The 20,008-nt window shown below is 38.6% G+C and overlaps 1 protein-coding gene across 1 annotated transcript in view; it reads left to right on the top strand.

Annotated features, from left to right (window-relative positions):
* Positions 1-305: 305 nt before the first annotated feature.
* The window catches only part of creb5b (cAMP responsive element binding protein 5b), a 119,965-nt gene continuing 100,262 nt past the window's right edge, over positions 306-20,008 (top strand). The window contains exons 1-3 of the mRNA XM_065027471.1: positions 306-344; positions 14,017-14,094; positions 15,889-15,982. Of these exons, the coding sequence (XP_064883543.1) occupies positions 14,041-14,094; positions 15,889-15,982 (148 nt within the window). The 5' untranslated portion in view covers positions 306-344; positions 14,017-14,040. The remainder of the gene's footprint in view (positions 345-14,016; positions 14,095-15,888; positions 15,983-20,008) is intronic.

The raw sequence follows: 20,008 nt of genomic DNA on the forward strand, positions 1-20,008 counted from the left end.
ATTCCGGCTAATCCGTTTTTTTTGCTAACAAGACGTGAATATCCATTTGTATAAGGTAGCCTTTCAATAAGTATTGGTACAAGTTGATAGTGGTGTACCCTCTCAGTTTTGTGCCATACGTAGCTTATGTCCAGCAGTGTCCCGTACGTGCATTTGCAAACTCTGCCTTGCTCGCCCCAACAGCCCGCCTCCAAGCGGACCACGATGATTCAGAAGTTCAGGAATCCCACGTGACGTCACCGAGGGGTGATGTAATGCTTCTCTAAATAGAACGTATTGTAATCTTTTCTCAGTCCAACGTGGTTCCTTCTGAGAGTCTGTTGCGTATTTTCTACACTTGTTTGGTAAGTTAAAATAATTGCTTTCCACCACAGTAAATTATAAACATGCAATTATGGATTGTTAATTTCGTTTTGTTCAGCTGCATTGTTATTTCTTTTCACTTCAGTTGATGTGACAAGTTGCTCAGAGAATCGCATCAACAGAATGCTGCGGCGCTCTACAGATTTCTTTGAATATTATTTTCTGTTGTCTCGTGCATATTGTATTATGTGCAGAAATGTGTTTAAGTCCGTTATTTACTCGTATAGTGACAGGCTTGCCATCTCGGTACAATATTTAGAAGTCTCAGGACGCGCGTGGACTGACTGTTGAATGTTGTTGAAGTTGAGCAGAGATGTCAAGTGTTGCTCTCTGCACGCGAGCTGTCAGAGCCGTAGCTTCTAGCTACCATAGTAATTTACCCCACAAACTGGATGTGTGAGTAGGTTAGCTATGTGTAGTATCCAGTGATGTGCCAGTGCAGGGTAGCCTATGGCGCGCAATTACTAAAGATAATATTTGGAGGAATGAATTGGCAATGGTTATCAACAGCAAGTACTGACACAGCCTGGGCTATACGTGTCGACTTATAAAAAAACTCTAGAGCTTTACAAAGTAATCTTTTTAATGATTCTGAAGTTTGCAGTGCTTTGCAACATTGTCCCCCTGTCCCATGGATGGATGCAGCCCACTTCTAGACGTTGTCCTGTGTGTCAAACTGGACTGCGGGACGGGACGCGGACGCAGTTTACAAACGGTCACGTCCTCGACAACGGTAAAAGTAGCTAAAGAGGAGCTGTCATTCCATCCATAATACCAATACATGTTTATGATACTGTGGTAGCCTATAATACTGTTCATTTTGAAGAGTAATCTAACCGAAACATTACGTCATTCTGCAGGCCAGCAGTCGCTAGCAGTCGCTATTTGATTAACCGCCGCCGAGCAATTGAAGGTTTCAGAGGAGTTCTGCTGACTGGGCACACTTTACGTTAAGTGCCTGCGGTATAAAAATATGTTTTAATCTTCTGATTAGATTGTCATTGAATTTAAATGATGGCGAACCATTCTCCGTTTATCAGTTTCCAGTTGTTTATTATTATTGTAGCCGATAACGATCAAACACTCTCAATTTACCTGGGTGCCTCTCTTCTGCAATTACTATTCACTATCGATGACGATGATGACAATGTTAATAACTATTATTATTGAGTTTGTGGTTTAACTAAATATGATTCATGTGCAACATTATAATATCTGCTGAATCCATCTCCATAAATAAAATAAAAACTCGTATTAAATAGCCTAAATTAAAAAGAACATGACCCAAATTATTTGAGGCACTTAACTTAAAATATAAAATAATCGTTATAAGACTAGTAGAAGCGAGGGAAAGAGAGTGTGCTGGAATTTAGGCCTACTGAATATAACTGTTCTGACTGATGGCGGTACGACTGGAAAAAAAGTTCATTGTTATTGACAGAATAATGATTTCTTAGCGAATGCCCTTGTGTTTGAAGCCCGATAGTGGGTATATATAAAACATACATCTAACACTAAACGGAGAGTAGACTGAAGTATACTTCTTAAAAATGTGTTTATTTCTAATTGAATGATTATATATGAAGATATTCATCAAATCTGTCACCATAGATCAGCTACCACGATCAACACATTGGTATAAAATAATGAACACAGTAACACAGAGTGAAACATTTACTTAATAATCTAAGTGAACTAATGAAGTTAACTTAATCAATGTAGTTAAGTGAATACAACAGGTATACACCACTATATGTGTGCTTTTGACCAGCTGTAAATTCAACCACTTTCCAGTTTTGAGTCTATTTAACTAGGTATAGATTAAGATGTGGTGTTATAATCCTCATGGTTTTACATATTATACTTTGGGTTAGTTAGGGTCCTGTGTCGCTCTGTTGGTAGAGTGTGGTGCTTGCAACACCATGGTTGTGGGTTCGATTCCCACAGGGGACAGGTATGGGGAAAAAGTGCATAAATGTCTCAAGTTGCTCTGGAAAAGAGCGTCTGCTAAATTACAAAAATGTTTGTATTTTTATGAGATTTTTTGTTGTTTTTGAATAGCCTACTTTTATAAAACAAACTCTAATAACATGATTATAAAGAGGGTGATTCATACAATGTGCTGTGAGTGACACCGTCCAGACAATCACAGTCCCCTCTATAAATAAAGGCCGATCTGACTCCAGGTATTGTGGTAGTGTAGAAAGGCCCTGTGGTTGAGTGTGTATTATGCCGGGCCCCTCCACAGCTCAGCGTTAGTTAACACCTTGTTGTCCTCAATGTGGATGTGAGTGTGTTGACTGGTGAAGCCCTGGGGTGGAGGTGTCACTATGCTTGTTGGAAATGTACACACACACACTCACACACACACACACACACACACACACACACACACACACACACACACACACACACACACACACACACACACCCCGTGCGGGGACTGAGAGGTGGTGATTGACAGTGATTGAGGGTTGCCTCTCAGGGGCCCCTCTGTGCTGTGTGTGTACAGCATACTATAGGGCCTATATGAGGAGTTCACAGCACATACAGCATTGTTTGAGCAAGCCGTGTTCCTCGCCTCAGGGATCGCTGTGATCCCACCATGAACCTGCACTGTTGAAGGCCCCCCCATCCCCATGTCGAACACACACACACACACACACCGAACATACACACACCGAACACACACACACACACACACACACTGAACACACACACACACACCGAACACACACACACTGAACACACACACACACACACACACCGAACATACACACACCGAACACACACACACACACGCCGAACACACACACACACACACACACCATACTGTTTGAATTGTAATATGTGCCCTACCTGAAGAGTTCGTTCCCTGGTCCCCGTTGAAATCGTACTCCGCTCACTAATCCTTCCCCTCTCTCACATCGGGACCCAGTTAATGTAAAGTGTAACCAAATTTCCTCTGCTAAACTAAAACATCTATATCAAATAAAAGCCAAGTGCCCCATTGAAGGGAAAAGGCGTTGTGCTCTGGCGATTTAGAGGCGAGAGTAGCAATTGGGACAACTCACTGGGGCTTACATGGAGCCCTTGTTTCAGTGTTTAATGCGTATTATGGTTTTAATTTCCTTTTCAACGTGTTGTGAGTTGATGTATTTCTGAAGGAAAAGCCTCAAACCAATCATATTTCATATTCTGGTAATGACTCGGGAATAAAGTATAGGCCTAATGTGTGGAAATGGAATAGAAAATGTTTCTCTTTGAATGTTAGTCTTGGCGTTTTCTGATTGACATTTGGAGAAAAGGTTTTGGAACATGAGCCAAATCACATTGTCAAACACTTGATGGACTAGTTTAAGTTGTTGATAATACTGTGAGAAAGTATCCAGGTTAGAGAATGGATCCTGCTGTTCAGACCAATCTTTTTTATATTATATCTGGGCTACCAGTATTATACCTACAGTATGTGGAGAGTCTACTACCAGTATTATACCTACAGTATGTGGAGAGTCTACTACCAGTATTATACCTACAGTATGTGGAGAGTCTACTACCAGTATTATACCTACAGTATGTTGAGAGTCTACTACCAGTATTATACCTACAGTATGTTGAGAGTCTACTACCAGTATTATACCTACAGTATGTCGAGAGTCTACTACCAGTATTATACCTACAGTATGTGGAGAGTCTACCACCAGTATTATACCTACAGTATGTGGAGAGTCTACTACCAGTATTATACCTACAGTATGTGGAGAGTCTACTACCAGTATTATACCTACAGTATGTGGAGAGTCTACTACCAGTATTATACCTACAGTTTGTGGAGAGTCTACCACCAGTATTATACCTACAGTATGTGGAGAGTCTACTACCAGTATTATACCTACAGTATGTGGAGAGTCTACTACCAGTATTATACCTACAGTATGTGGAGAGTCTACTACCAGTATTATACCTACAGTATGTACAGAGTCTACCACCAGTATTATACCTACAGTATGTGGAGAGTCTACTACCAGTATTATACCTACAGTATGTGGAGAGTCTACTACCAGTATTATACCTACAGTATGTGGAGAGCCTGCTTCTTTGTCTTGGAGTGGCCAAGGCTCACTAAGTGTACAATTAGATAACAATTGATCGATAAGGTTGTTGCTGTTGCTCTGAAAAGTGTTGTTTAAGGTAGTAAAGTGATTCTCATATTTCAGCGAGTGGTGAAAATATCAGTCATGTTGCCCATGCATGTTCAGAGATGATGGAGCATGTTTATCTTTGAGACTTTGTTATAAATAGAAACAGAACAGGTGAAGGACGAGAGAGATAGTGAGGTAGAGAGAAAGAGAGAGTGACGGGGAGAGAGAGAGAGAGAGAGAGAGAGAGAGAGAGAGATAGAGAGAGAGAGAAGAATGGGAGAGAGAGAGAGAGAGGTAGAGAGAAAGAGAGAGTAACGGGGAGAGAGAGAGAGAGAGAGAAGAATGGGAGAGAGAGAGAGAGAGAGAGAGAGGTAGAGAGAGAGAGAGAGAAGAATGGGAGAGAGAGAGAGAGAGAGGTAGAGGGAGAGAGAGAGAGTGATGGGTAGAGAGAGAGAGAAGAATGGGGAGAGAGAGAGAGAGGTAGAGAGAAAGAGAGAGTAACGGGGAGAGAGAGAGAGAGAGAGAGAAGAATGAGAGAGAGAGAGGTAGAGAGAGAGAGAGAGAGAGAGGTAGAGAGAGAGAGAGTGATGGGAAGAGAGAGAGAGAAGAATGGGGGAGAGACAGAGAGAGAGGTAGAGAGAGAGAGAGGGGGGAAGGAGAGAAGGAGAAAAACGTGACGAGGGAGAAAGAGAGAGAAGCACAGGAGACAGAGAGAGAGAAGAATGGGGGAGAGAGAGATAGAGAGGTAGAGAGAGAGAGGGGGAAGGAGAGAAGGAGAAAAACGTGATGAGGGAGAAAGAGAGAGAAGCACGGGAGACAGAGAGAGAGAAGAATGGGGGAGAGAGAGATAGAGAGGTAGAGAGAGAGGGGGAAGGAGAGAAGGAGAAAAACGTGATGAGGGAGAAAGAGAGAGAAGCACGGGAGACAGAGAGAGAAGGACGAGGAGAGAGAAGGATAGAAAGAGAGAGAGGGAGAAAGAGAGGAGGGAGAGAGCGAGAGGGAGAAAGAGAGGAGGGAGAGATAGAGACCCAGACCTCCTTGCCCTCTGTCAGAGGGACCCTGTCCAGACCTTTCCCAGCAGGCTTTGCCACAGATGTAGCCTGTAAGAAAAAAGGCTCTGGTTAACTTTACACGCCATTTGAATGTTTTGACTTTGTTAGAGGAAATAGTCTGTACAGGTTAAAAAAAAATCACACATGCTAATCATGTATGAAGGTATTCATGCTAAACAAGTCATGTGTGGCCTTAGCTCAAATGTTTAGTTGATTCAAATAGAGAGACACAAAACATTTTTTTTGTGGGATTCAATCAGATCACACATGGGGGAAAATGTGGCTTTTAAAAGGCCATTTCCTATTGAACCGATATATACAGCATTTACTGTTGTGGAGAATGAGCAGTTGGATTGAATCCCGGCCTAATACGGTGGTCTGTGCGTACATTTGAAGAGTCATTTGTGTTAGGCTTTATCGTATGAGTGTTTCTACGTGGATTCATTTGGTTTTAACATGTCCCACCCATTTTCATCCAAAGAACAAGGGCGCCTGCTCACGAATCAATGACAAAACATGATTTCTAGCTAAAATAAAAACGTAAAGCGTCTTTAACATTTTTATCCCCCTCACAGGCTAAACACTAGGCAGTAAAGCTGTTAGGCTCTAGTCTCCCAGAGGGCTGAATGGTCAGGCAAGGTTCTGAGGGTGGAGGGGTTGGTTATAAGACAGTAGAGGTTAGACTGTTATAAGACTTAGTGAGACGTAGAACCTCTAGTCTGAATAAAACATGAAGTCCCAGTGGTCACGTCATTCCTGGAAATAGTAGTTAAATGCGTGCTGATGTGTTGTAGACTTTAGTCTAATCTGCTCCTACTATATGTGTTGTAGAATCTAGTCTAATCTGCTCCTACTATTATATGTGTTGTAGAATCTAGTCTAATGTCTCCTACTACTATATGTGTTGTAGAATCTAGTCTAATGTCTCCTACTATTATATGTGTTGTAGAATCTAGTCTAATCTGCTCCTACTATTATATGTGTTGTAGAATCTAGTCTAATCTGCTCTTACTATATGTGTTGTAGAGTCTAGTCTAATCTGCTCCTACTATTATATGTGTTGTAGAATCTAGTCTAATCTGCTCCTACTATATGTGTTGTAGAATCTAGTCTAATCTGCTCCTACTATTATATGTGTTGTAGAATCTAGTCTAATCTGCTCCTACTATTATATGTGTTGTAGAATCTAGTCTAATCTGCTCCTACTATTATATGTGTTGTAGAATCTAGTCTAATCTGCTCCTACTATATGTGTTATAGAATCTAGTCTAATGTCTCCTACTATTATATGTGTTGTAGAATCTAGTCTAATGTCTCCTACTATTATATGTGTTGTAGAATCTAGTCTAATGTCTCCTACTATTATATGTGTTGTAGAATCTAGTCTAATCTGCTCCTACTATTATATGTGTTGTAGAATCTAGTCTAATCTGCTCCTACTATTATATGTGTTGTAGAATCTAGTCTAATCTGCTCCTACTATTATATGTGTTGTAGAATCTAGTCTAATCTGCTCCTACTATTATATGTGTTGTAGAATCTAGTCTAATCTGCTCCTACTATTATATGTGTTGTATCTCCTACTATTATATGTGTTGTAGAATCTAGTCTAATCTGCTCCTACTATTATATGTGTTGTAGAATCTAGTCTAATCTGCTCCTACTATTATATGTGTTGTAGAATCTAGTCTAATCTGCTCCTACTATTATATGTGTTGTAGAATCTAGTCTAATGTCTCCTACTATTATATGTGTTGTAGAATCTAGTCTAATCTGCTCCTACTATTATATGTGTTGTAGAATCTAGTCTAATCTGCTCCTACTATTATATGTGTTGTAGAATCTAGTCTAATCTCCTACTCCTACTATTATATGTGTTGTAGAATCTAGTCTAATCTGCTCCTACTATTATATGTGTTGTAGAATCTAGTCTAATCTGCTCCTACTATTATATGTGTTGTAGAATCTAGTCTAATCTGCTCCTACTATATGTGTTGTAGAATCTAGTCTAATCTGCTCCTACTATTATATGTGTTGTAGAATCTAGTCTAATCTGCTCCTACTATTATATGTGTTGTAGAATCTAGTCTAATCTGCTCCTACTATTATATGTGTTGTAGAATCTAGTCTAATGTCTCCTACTATTATATGTGTTGTAGAATCTAGTCTAATCTGCTCCTACTATTATATGTGTTGTAGAATCTAGTCTAATGCTCCTACTATTATATGTGTTGTAGAAAGTCTAAGTCTCCTACTATTATATGTGTTGTAGAAAGTCTAATGTCTCCTACTATTATATGTGTTGTAGAATCTAATGTCTAGAATCTGTCTCCTACTATTATATGTGTTGTAGAATCTAGTCTAATGTCTCCTACTATTATATGTGTTGTAGAATCTAGTCTAATGTCTCCTACTATTATATGTGTTGTAGAATCTAGTCTAATGTCTCTACTATTATATGTGTTGTAGAATCCTACTATTATATGTGTTGTAGAATCTAGTCTAATCTGTCTCCTACTATTATATGTGTTGTAGAATCTAGTCTAATCTAGAATCTAGTCTAATGTCTCCTACTATTATATGTGTTGTAGAATCTAGTCTAATGTCTCCTACTATTATATGTGTTGTAGAATCTAGTCTAATGTCTCCTACTATTATATGTGTTGTAGAATCTAGTCTAATGTCTCCTACTATTATATGTGTTGTAGAATCTAGTCTAATCTGCTCCTACTATTATATGTGTTGTAGAATCTAGTCTAATGTCTCCTACTATTATATGTGTTGTAGAATCTAGTCTAATCTGCTCCTACTATTATATGTGTTGTAGAATCTAGTCTAATCTGCTCCTACTATTATATGTGTTGTAAGAATCTAGTCTAATCTCTCCTACTATTATATGTGTTGTAGAATCTAGTCTAATGTCTCCTACTATTATATGTGTTGTAGAATCTAGTCTAATCTGCTCCTACTATTATATGTGTTGTAGAATCTAGTCTAATCTGCTCCTACTATTATATGTGTTGTAGAATCTAGTCTAATCTGCTCCTACTATTATATGTGTTGTAGAATCTAGTCTAATCTGCTCCTACTATTATATGTGTTGTAGAATCTAGTCTAATGTCTCCTACTATTATATGTGTTGTAGAATCTAGTCTAATGTCTCCTACTATTATATGTGTTGTAGAATCTAGTCTAATCTGCTCCTACTATTATATGTGTTGTAGAATCTAGTCTAATCTGCTCCTACTATTATATGTGTTGTAGAATCTAGTCTAATGTCTCCTACTATTATATGTGTTGTAGAATCTAGTCTAATCTGCTCCTACTATATGTGTGTTGTAGAATCTAGTCTAATCTGCTCCTACTATTATATGTGTTGTAGAATCTAGTCTAATCTGCTCCTACTATTATATGTTGTGAATCTAGTCTAATGTGCTCCTACTAGATATGTGTTGTAGAATCTAGTCTAATCTGCTCCTACTATTATATGTGTTGTAGAATCTAGTCTAATCTGCTCCTACTATTATATGTGTTGTAGAATCTAGTCTAATCTGCTCCTACTATTATATGTGTTGTAGAATCTAGTCTAATCTGCTCCTACTATTATATGTGTTGTAGAATCTAGTCTAATCTGCTCCTACTATTATATGTGTTGTAGAATCTAGTCTAATGTCTCCTACTATTATATGTGTTGTAGAAAGTCTAAGCTCCTACTATTATAATGTGTTGTAGAATCTAGTCTAATCTGCTCCTACTATATGTGTTGTAGAATCTAGTCTAATCTGCTCCTACTATTATATGTGTTGTAGAATCTAGTCTAATGTCTCCTACTATTATATGTGTTGTAGAATCTAGTCTAATGTCTCCTACTATTATATGTGTTGTAGAATCTAGTCTAATGTCTCCTACTATTATATGTGTTGTAGAATCTAGTCTAATGTCTCCTACTATATGTGTTGTAGAATCTAGTCTAATGTCTCCTACTATTATATGTGTTGTAGAATCTAGTCTAATGTCTCCTACTATTATATGTGTTGTAGAATCTAGTCTAAGTCTAATGTGTTGTAGAATCTAGTCTAATACTATTATATGTGTTGTAGAATCTAGTCTAATCTGCTCCTACTATTATATGTGTTGTAGAATCTAGTCTAATCTGCTCCTACTATTATATGTGTTGTAGAATCTAGTCTAATGTCTCCTACTATTATATGTGTTGTAGAATCTAGTCTAATGTCTCCTACTATTATATGTGTTGTAGAATCTAGTCTAATGTCTCCTACTATTATATGTGTTGTAGAATCTAGTCTAATGTCTCCTACTATTATATGTGTTGTAGAATCTAGTCTAATGTCTCCTACTATTATATGTGTTGTAGAATCTAGTCTAATGTCTCCTACTATTATATGTGTTGTAGAATCTAGTCTAATCTGCTCCTACTATTATATGTGTTGTAGAATCTAGTCTAATCTGCTCCTACTATTATATGTGTTGTAGAATCTAGTCTAATGTCTCCTACTATTATATGTGTTGTAGAATCTAGTCTAATGTCTCCTACTATTATATGTGTTGTAGAATCTAGTCTAATGTCTCCTACTATTATATGTGTTGTAGAATCTAGTCTAATCTGCTCCTACTATTATATGTGTTGTAGAATCTAGTCTAATCTGCTCCTACTATTATATGTGTTGTAGAATCTAGTCTAAATGCTCCTACTATTATATGTGTTGTAGAATCTAGTCTAATCTGCTCCTACTATTATATGTGTTGTAGAATCTAGTCTAATCTGCTCCTACTATTATATGTGTTGTAGAATCTAGTCTAATCTCTCCTACTATTATATGTGTTGTAGAATCTAGTCTAATGTCTCCTACTATTATATGTGTTGTAGAATCTAGTCTAATCTCTCCTACTATTATATGTGTTGTAGAATCTAGTCTAATCTCTCCTACTATTATATGTGTTGTAGAATCTAGTCTAATGTCTCCTACTATTATATGTGTTGTAGAATCTAGTCTAATGTCTCCTACTATTATATGTGTTGTAGAATCTAGTCTAATCTGCTCCTACTATTATATGTGTTGTAGAATCTAGTCTAATCTGCTCCTACTATTATATGTGTTGTAGAATCTAGTCTAATGTCTCCTACTACTATATGTGTTGTAGAATCTAGTCTAATCTGCTCCTACTATTATATGTGTTGTAGAATCTAGTCTAATCTCTCCTACTATTATATGTGTTGTAGAATCTAGTCTAATCTGCTCCTACTATTATATGTGTTGTAGAATCTAGTCTAATCTGCTCCTACTATATGTGTTGTAGAATCTAGTCTAATCTGCTCCTACTATTATATGTGTTGTAGAATCTAGTCTAATGTCTCCTACTATTATATGTGTTGTAGAATCTAGTCTAATCTGCTCCTACTATTATATGTGTTGTAGAATCTAGTCTAATGTCTCCTACTATTATATGTGTTGTAGAATCTAGTCTAATCTGCTCCTACTATTATATGTGTTGTAGAATCTAGTCTAATGTCTCCTACTATTATATGTGTTGTAGAATCTAGTCTAATCTGCTCCTACTATTATATGTGTTGTAGAATCTAGTCTAATAGTCTCCTACTACTATATGTGTTGTAGAATCTAGTCTAATGTCTCCTACTAATCTGCTCCTACTATATGTGTTGTAGAATCTAGTCTAATCTGCTCCTACTATTATATGTGTTGTAGAATCTAGTCTAATGTCTCCTACTATTATATGTGTTGTAGAATCTAGTCTAATCTGCTCCTACTATTATATGTGTTGTAGAATCTAGTCTAATCTGCTCCTACTATTATATGTGTTGTAGAATCTAGTCTAATCTGCTCCTACTATTATATGTGTTGTAGAATCTAGTCTAATCTCTCCTACTATTATATGTGTTGTAGAATCTAGTCTAATCTGCTCCTACTATTATATGTGTTGTAGAATCTAGTCTAATCTGCTCCTACTATATGTGTTGTAGAATCTAGTCTAATGTCTCCTACTATTATATGTGTTGTAGAATCTAGTCTAATCTGCTCCTACTATTATATGTGTTGTAGAATCTAGTCTAATCTGCTCCTACTATTATATGTGTTGTAGAATCTAGTCTAATGTCTCCTACTATTATATGTGTTGTAGAATCTAGTCTAATGTCTCCTACTATTATATGTGTTGTAGAATCTAGTCTAATCTGCTCCTACTATTATATGTGTTGTAGAATCTAGTCTAATGTCTCCTACTATTATATGTGTTGTAGAATCTAGTCTAATGTCTCCTACTATTATATGTGTTGTAGAATCTAGTCTAATGTCTCCTACTATTATATGTGTTGTAGAATCTAGTCTAATCTGCTCCTACTATTATATGTGTTGTAGAATCTAGTCTAATGTCTCCTACTATTATATGTGTTGTAGAATCTAGTCTAATCTGCTCCTACTATTATATGTGTTGTAGAATCTAGTCTAATGTCTCCTACTATTATATGTGTTGTAGAATCTAGTCTAATCTGCTCCTACTATTATATGTGTTGTAGAATCTAGTCTAATGTCTCCTACTATTATATGTGTTGTAGAATCTAGTCTAATGTCTCCTACTATTATATGTGTTGTAGAATCTAGTCTAATCTGCTCCTACTATTATATGTGTTGTAGAATCTAGTCTAATCTGCTCCTACTATTATATGTGTTGTAGAATCTAGTCTAATGTCTCCTACTATTATATGTGTTGTAGAATCTAGTCTAATCTGCTCCTACTATATGTGTTGTAGAATCTAGTCTAATCTGCTCCTACTATTATATGTGTTGTAGAATCTAGTCTAATCTGCTCCTACTATTATATGTGTTGTAGAATCTAGTCTAATGTCTCCTACTATTATATGTGTTGTAGAATCTAGTCTAATGTCTCCTACTATTATATGTGTTGTAGAATCTAGTCTAATCTGCTCCTACTATTATATGTGTTGTAGAATCTAGTCTAATCTGCTCCTACTATTATATGTGTTGTAGAATCTAGTCTAATGTCTCCTACTATTATATGTGTTGTAGAATCTAGTCTAATCTGCTCCTACTATTATATGTTTCTAATCTAATGCTCCTACTATTATATGTGTTGTAGAATCTAGTCTAATCTGTCTACTACTATATGTGTTGTAGAATCTAGTCTAATGTCTCCTACTATTATATGTGTTGTAGAATCTAGTCTAATGTCTCCTACTATTATATGTGTTGTAGAATCTAGTCTAATCTGCTCCTACTATTATATGTGTTGTAGAATCTAGTCTAATCTGCTCCTACTATTATATGTGTTGTAGAAATCTAATGTCTCTACTATTAATGAATCTAGTCTAATCTGCTCCTACTATTATATGTGTTGTAGAATCTAGTCTAATGTCTCCTACTATTATATGTGTTGTAGAATCTAGTCTAATGTCTCCTACTATTATATGTGTTGTAGAATCTAGTCTAATGTCTCCTACTATTATATGTGTTGTAGAATCTAGTCTAATGTCTCCTACTACTATATGTGTTGTAGAATCTAGTCTAATGTCTCCTACTATTATATGTGTTGTAGAATCTAGTCTAATCTGCTCCTACTATTATATGTGTTGTAGAATCTAGTCTAATCTGCTCCTACTATATGTGTTGTAGAATCTAGTCTAATGTCTCCTACTATTATATGTGTTGTAGAATCTAGTCTAATCTGCTCCTACTATTATATGTGTTGTAGAATCTAGTCTAATGTCTCCTACTATTATATGTGTTGTAGAATCTAGTCTAATCTGCTCCTACTATTATATGTGTTGTAGAATCTAGTCTAATGTCTCCTACTATTATATGTGTTGTAGAATCTAGTCTAATCTGCTCCTACTATTATATGTGTTGTAAACTCTAGTCTAATCTGTAAAGTTTTCTGCATCGTAATGGCCTCCTACTTGTTTTCTTTCTCAGAAATAGAACTCCCACTACCACCCAGCCTACATTCCAAATTGCACCCTATTCCCTATATATTACACTACTTTTGACTAGAGCCCAGGGCCCTATAGGGAATAGGGTGCCATTTGAGACGTACCCCTGGTCATAGAGACCAGGCTGGGCCCTGCCTTGAATCTGCAACAGCTCTTTTCACACAGAGCGTCCTGTCACTCTCTGTGTGAAGTAATGAACACCTGACTGTAGGCTACTGCCAGGAGGGAATGGAATACTATATTTTCTATGTTTACGACTGAAAATAACTATGAAGCCTGCTATTTTTAGGCCACAACATCAATAAATAGAGTAATTTAGAACGACTCAATGAAAGAAAGAGATGTCTATGTCTTGATGTGAGCTGGGAGCTAAACTCTCCTTGTTCTCTATTTCTCTCTTTCTCTTTCTCTCATTCTCTCTCTCTCTCTCTCTCTCTCTCTCTCTCTCTCTCTCTCTCTCTCTCATTGTTTGTAGACTTATGAGGAGTTGGTGAGAGTGATGAACTCTGAGCAGGAAAGGCCGTTTGTGTGCAGTGCCCCTGGCTGTTCTCAGGTGAGTGTGTCGACACACGTCGTGTATGTGTGTTTGTGAGGGAGCGTGTGTGAGTGTGTGCACACTTATGTGCAGTGGTGGAAAAAGTACTCAATTGTCATACTTGAATAAAAGTAAAGGTACCTTAATAGAAAAGGACTCAAGTGAAATTCATCCAGTAAAATATTACTTGATTAAAAGTCTAAAAGTATTGGTTTTAAATATACTTACGTAAGTATCAAAAGTAAATGGAGTTGCTAAAATATACTTAAGTCTGAAAAGTGAAAGTATAAACCATTTCAAATTGTGTATATTAAGCAAACCAGATGGCACATGGATAGCCAGGGGCACGCTCCAACACTCGGACATCATTTACAAACGAAGCATTTGTGTTTAGTGAGTCCTCCAGATCAGAGGCAGTAGGGATGACCAGGGACGATCTCTGTTTAGTGAGTCCTCCAGATCAGAGGCAGTAGTGATGACCAGGGACGATCTCTGTTTAGTGAGTCCTCCAGATCAGAGGCAGTAGGGATGACCAGGGACGATCTCTGTTTAGTGAGTCCTCCAGATCAGAGGCAGTAGGGATGACCAGGGATGTCCTCTTGATAAGTGTGAGAATTAGACCATTTCCTGTCCTGCTAATCATTCAAAATGAGTACTTTTGGGTGTCAGGCTAAATGTATGGAGTAAAAAGTACATTATTTTCTTTAGGAATGTAGTGAAGTAAAAGTAAAAGTTTGCAAAAATATAAATAGTAAAGTACAGATACCCACCTAAACGACTTAAGTAGTACTTTAAAGTATTTTTACTTAGGTACTTTACACCACTGCTTATGTGTGTGTTTTGTGTGTGTGTGTGTGTGCTCGTGCATGTTGGTGTGTGAGTGCCTGTAACATGAAGAAGAGGTTGAAGAGGGAGCCTGAAAAGCACGGTGCTGCCTCACACATCAGGAGAAACAGAATAGCACCCACTTCCAGTCAAACTCCAGCTGTAAAGAGTGGAGCTTTATGCTGCAGAAAAACACCACAGAATAATGGTTCATAATAAGGTCTGTCACCCTTTGGTTAGGATGCACAGTAGAGGTGAAGTGTGAAGAGCAAATATGTATTGTCCTATTTTATATTGAAGTAAGGCTTTGGGCCTCCCGAGTGGTGCAGCGGTCTAAGGCACTGAATCGCAGTGCTAGAGGCGTCACTACAGACCTGGGTTTGATCCCGGGCTGTATCAAAACCGGCCGTGATTGGGAGTCCCATAGGGCGGTGCACAATTGGTCCGTGTTAGGGGAGGGTTTGGCCGGGGTAGGCTGTCATTGTAAATGAGAATTTGTTCGTCACTAACTTGCCTAGTTAAATAAAAAATAAGGTATAGATTATAGAGAAGTCATTCTAGACTTCATAAATTCCTTTTCATACCGTTCAGTGTTAACCTCTCAGGTATTTTGTCCACATGCAGGGACATGAAGATGATTGACTACTACATGTTTTCTTACTCTGTGATCATAGACAACCACAACACTCACAGGAATGTGTTCCTGGAGTGCAGTATTCCTTTAACTGTCTCTGCATGCCTTTTTAACCTGGAATTAACACTAGTGAATATCATCCAAAATATCACTGAATATCACTGGACTCCAGGCTTGAGACTGTGTGTGTAGAGAACTGAGTGGTTGTGTTCTTTATCAAGGAGGACCACATTGGAACAACTGTATTTTTATTTTAAAATAACTATATTTATTGTTTCATGTGTTGTCCTAATCTTTTTTAACAGTACCATTTTCTTCACCCCAAAATAAATCAAATCATACTGTCTCAACAGCGATTCCCCACAGAGGACCACCTGATGATTCACCGGCACAAGCATGAGATGACTCTGAAGTTCCCCTCCATAAAGATCGACAGCATGTTATCAGGTGACAAATGGCTTCATGCTCTATGCTGTAACTTCACTCTCTAGGCTGCATCCCAACTGGCATCCTATTCCCTATGTAGTGCACTACATTTGACCAAGGTCCATAATAGGATGCCATTTGCGACACATCCTCTAGTCTAATAGTGTAACATGTACGCTGGGAGTCGGGAAGCAAATATAGGGAGTGAAAAGGTCATAATAAATAGAACTTAGTACAAAACTAGAAACAGGAAAAGCAAACAGACATGAAACAGAAGCAGAATCACGAACGCCTGAGGAAGAACCAAGGGGACCGATGTAGGGGAGGTAACCAGGAAGGTGATGGAGTCCAGGTGAGTCTCATGAGGCGCAGGTGCGAGTAACGATGGTGGCAGGTATGCGTGATGATGAGACAAGTGGCACGTGGAGCGCCGGAGAGGGGGAGCGGGAGTACACTTGACAAATAGTCTGGTCCCATCGTGGTGTTCTGGAATAGATGAGTGTTTTAGTTCTCCCTCAGGAAGTAGCAACTCTCCGCGCCAGGCAGATAGTCAGTCAGGCTATAAACAAACATTACTGTGTAGTCTACATCAGTGTTGGGGTTAATTCAGTTTTTTGGATTCAGTCAATTAATTGAAAGTCACTTAATGAATGACTGAATTGACAAGTGAATTCAGGCCAACTGTGCTGTGTGTTGTGTTGAGGAGAGTTTGTGGTTCACTGTGCTGTACCTCGACTCTGTTGTGACTCCTCATTTCCCTACGGTGAAAGCCTCGTTGTGTATTGAGTCTAATCTCTAAGCCATACCTTGTAGTTCTGCAGTGCGCAGCAGGACAATGAGACACTGATATATCGTCGGAGAAATTCATGTTTTTACTTTTTCCAAGTTAAGATAAATGTTTTGTCAAAGATGCCGCTGGCTCCCTGTCATCATCACAGATGTCATTAGTCTTGCTGTGACAGTGGGGACGGGTGGTGGAGGAGGGGTTCCCTGCCCCACCATACAGATGGGAGGAGATGGGGTGTGGTTGGGGGTAACATATTGATCCACAGTTCAAAGGAATATCTGATTTATAGGTTTTTTTCAACACCTGTAAGTGTCACCCCCAGGCTAAGTCATACTTCCAGATCTTTAGTGCCAAAACAGCTGAGGCAGCAGAAGAACAGCTGTAGGATCTCAATTTGATCAACCTTTTGCAGGAGACCTTTAAAACTTGTGGTGTATTTGAGATTTAAAAGAAAAATGTATCAACCCCTCCAAAAATGTCATTAATTATAACCCACATAATAAATGTACTTTCCTGTTGCAGCAGGATTATTTTCCTGCTGTCACTCTTAGAAAAAATGGTTCCAAAAGAGATTATCCTCTGTCCCCATAAGAGAACCCTTTTTGGGAGCAAGTAGAACCTTCTATGGAAAGGGTCCTACATGGAACCCAAAAGGGTTCTACTTGGAATCAAAAACAGTTCTTCTTCAAAGAGTGTAGCAAATTGTCTGAAATGAGGATTTGACGTGTGTGTCTGTACAATGCCTTCAGAAAGTATACAGACCCCTTCACTTTCTACATATGTTGTTGTGCTACAGCCTGAATTCAAAATGGATTACAAAAAAAAAATCTCACCCATCTACACACAATATATGACAAAGTAATGACAAAGTGAAAACATATTCTTAGACATTTTTGCAAATGTCTTGAAAATTAAATACAGGAATATATCATTTATGTAAGTATTCACAGCCCTGCGTCAATACATGTTAGAAGCATCTTTGGCAGTGATTACAGCTGTGAGTCTTTCTGGGTAAGTCTCTAAGAGCTTTGCACACCTGGATTGTACAATATTTGCCCATTATTCTTTTCATATTTCTTCAAGCTCTGTCAAATTGGTTGTTGATCATTGCTGGACAACCACTTTCAAGTCTTGCCAAGAATTTTCAAGCAGAGTTAAGCCAAAACTGTTACTCGGACACTCAGGAACATTCACTGTCTTCTTGCTAAGCAACTCCAGTGTAGATTTGGCCTTGTGTTTTAGGTTATTGTCATTCATCTCCCGGTGTCTGGTGGAAAGCAGACTGAACCAGGTTTTCCTCTAGGATTTTGCCTGTGCCTCCATTCCGTTTCTTTTTTATCCTGAAAAACTCCCCAGTCCTTATCGATAACAAGCATACTCATAACATGATACAGCTTCAAAATATTGTATTGAATATGTTGTATTGGATTTGCCCCAAACATAACACTTTGTATTCAGGACATTAAGTTATTTGCTTTGCCACACTTTGTTTTACCCCCTTTTGCGTGGTGTCCAATTGTTACTATCTTAACTTGTCTCATCGCTACAACTCCCATACGGGCTCGGGAGAGACGAAGGTCGAGAGCCATGCATCCTCCGAAACACAACCGCAGTGCTTCTTAACACAGCGCTCATCCAACCCGGAAGCCAGCCGCACCAATGTGTCGGAGGAAACACTGTAACCTAGCAACCTGGTCAGTGTGCACTGCGCCCGGCCCGCCACAGGAGTCGCTAGTGCGTGATAAGACAAGGATATCCCTACCATCCAAACCCTCCCTAACCCGGACGACGCTAGGCCAAATGCGGGTCGCCACATGGACCTCCCGGTCGCAGCCGGCTGCGACAGAGCCTGGGCGCGAACCCAGAGTCTCTGGTGGCACAGCTAGACCACTGCGCCACCCAGGAGACCTGCTTTGCCACATTTTTTGAGGTATGACTTTAGTTCCGTGTTGCAAACAGGATCCATATTTTGAGATATTTTTATTCTGTACATGTTTCCTTCTTTTCACACTGTCAATTAAGTTAGTATTGTGGAATAACTACAATGTTGTTGATCCATCTTCAGTTTTCTCCTTTTATCATAGCCGTCAAACACTGTAACTGTTTTACAGTCACTATTGTCCTCATGGTGAAATATTTGTAGTTACTGGGTGTATGGATACACAATTCCAAAGTGTAATTAATAACTTACATCATGCTGAAAGGGATATTCAATGTCTGCTTTTTTTTACCCATCTACTAATAGGTGCCTTCTTTGTGTTATTTGAAAACCTCCCTGGTCTTTGTGGGTGAATCTGTGTTTGAAATGCACTGTTCAACTGAGGGACCTTACAGATAATTGTATGTGTGGGGACAGAGATGAGGTAGTCATTCAAAATCATGTTAAAAATCATGTCAAACACAATGCACACACACACTATGCACACACACACTATGCACACACACACTATGCACACACACACACTATGCACACACACACACTATGCACACACACACTATGCACACACACACACACTATGCACACACACACTATGCACACACTATGCACACACACAGTCCATTTACTCCTGACCTTATTTCAGCTTGCCATAACAAAGGGGGTGAATACTTATTGACTCAAGACATTTCAGTTTTTCAGTTTTAATTAATTTGTAAACATATTTTGAAAAACATGATTCCACTTTGTGTAGGTCAGAGACAAAAACATCAATTTTAATACCTTTTATTAAATTCAGGCTGTAACACAAGATAATGTGGAAAAAGTGAAGGGGTGTGAATACTTTCTGAAGGTACTGTGTGTGTGTGTGTGTGTATGTGTGTGTGTGTGTGTGTATGTGTGTGTGTGTGTGTGTGTGTGTGTGTGTGTGTGTGTGTGTGTGTGTGTGTGTGTGTGTGTGTGTGCGTGCACGTCTGTGACACAGGAGGCTGGTGAGGGGAGGACGGCTCATAATAATGTCTGGAATGGAGTTTGTGGAATGGTATCAAACACATAGAAACCATGCGTTTGATGTGCTCAATACCATCCCATTAATTCCATTCCAGACATTACTAAGAGCCCGTCCACCCCAATGAAGGTGCTACTGTGGTGTGTGTGTGTGTTAGGCTGATGCTGACTGAGATGGTCTTCTTTATTATTTACACTGAGCGACCAGGAGAGTCAGGTTTCTGACCCGGCCGAGTCAGTGTCCTTATCCCCCCCTCTCTCTCTTACGGCTCTGTCCATTTGTCTTTCTGAAACCTCGGAGCCTTCCGGCTGGGAT

The sequence above is a fragment of the Oncorhynchus nerka genome, linkage group LG14, assembly GCF_034236695.1.
Source record: "Oncorhynchus nerka isolate Pitt River linkage group LG14, Oner_Uvic_2.0, whole genome shotgun sequence".
Taxonomy (NCBI): domain Eukaryota; kingdom Metazoa; phylum Chordata; class Actinopteri; order Salmoniformes; family Salmonidae; genus Oncorhynchus; species Oncorhynchus nerka.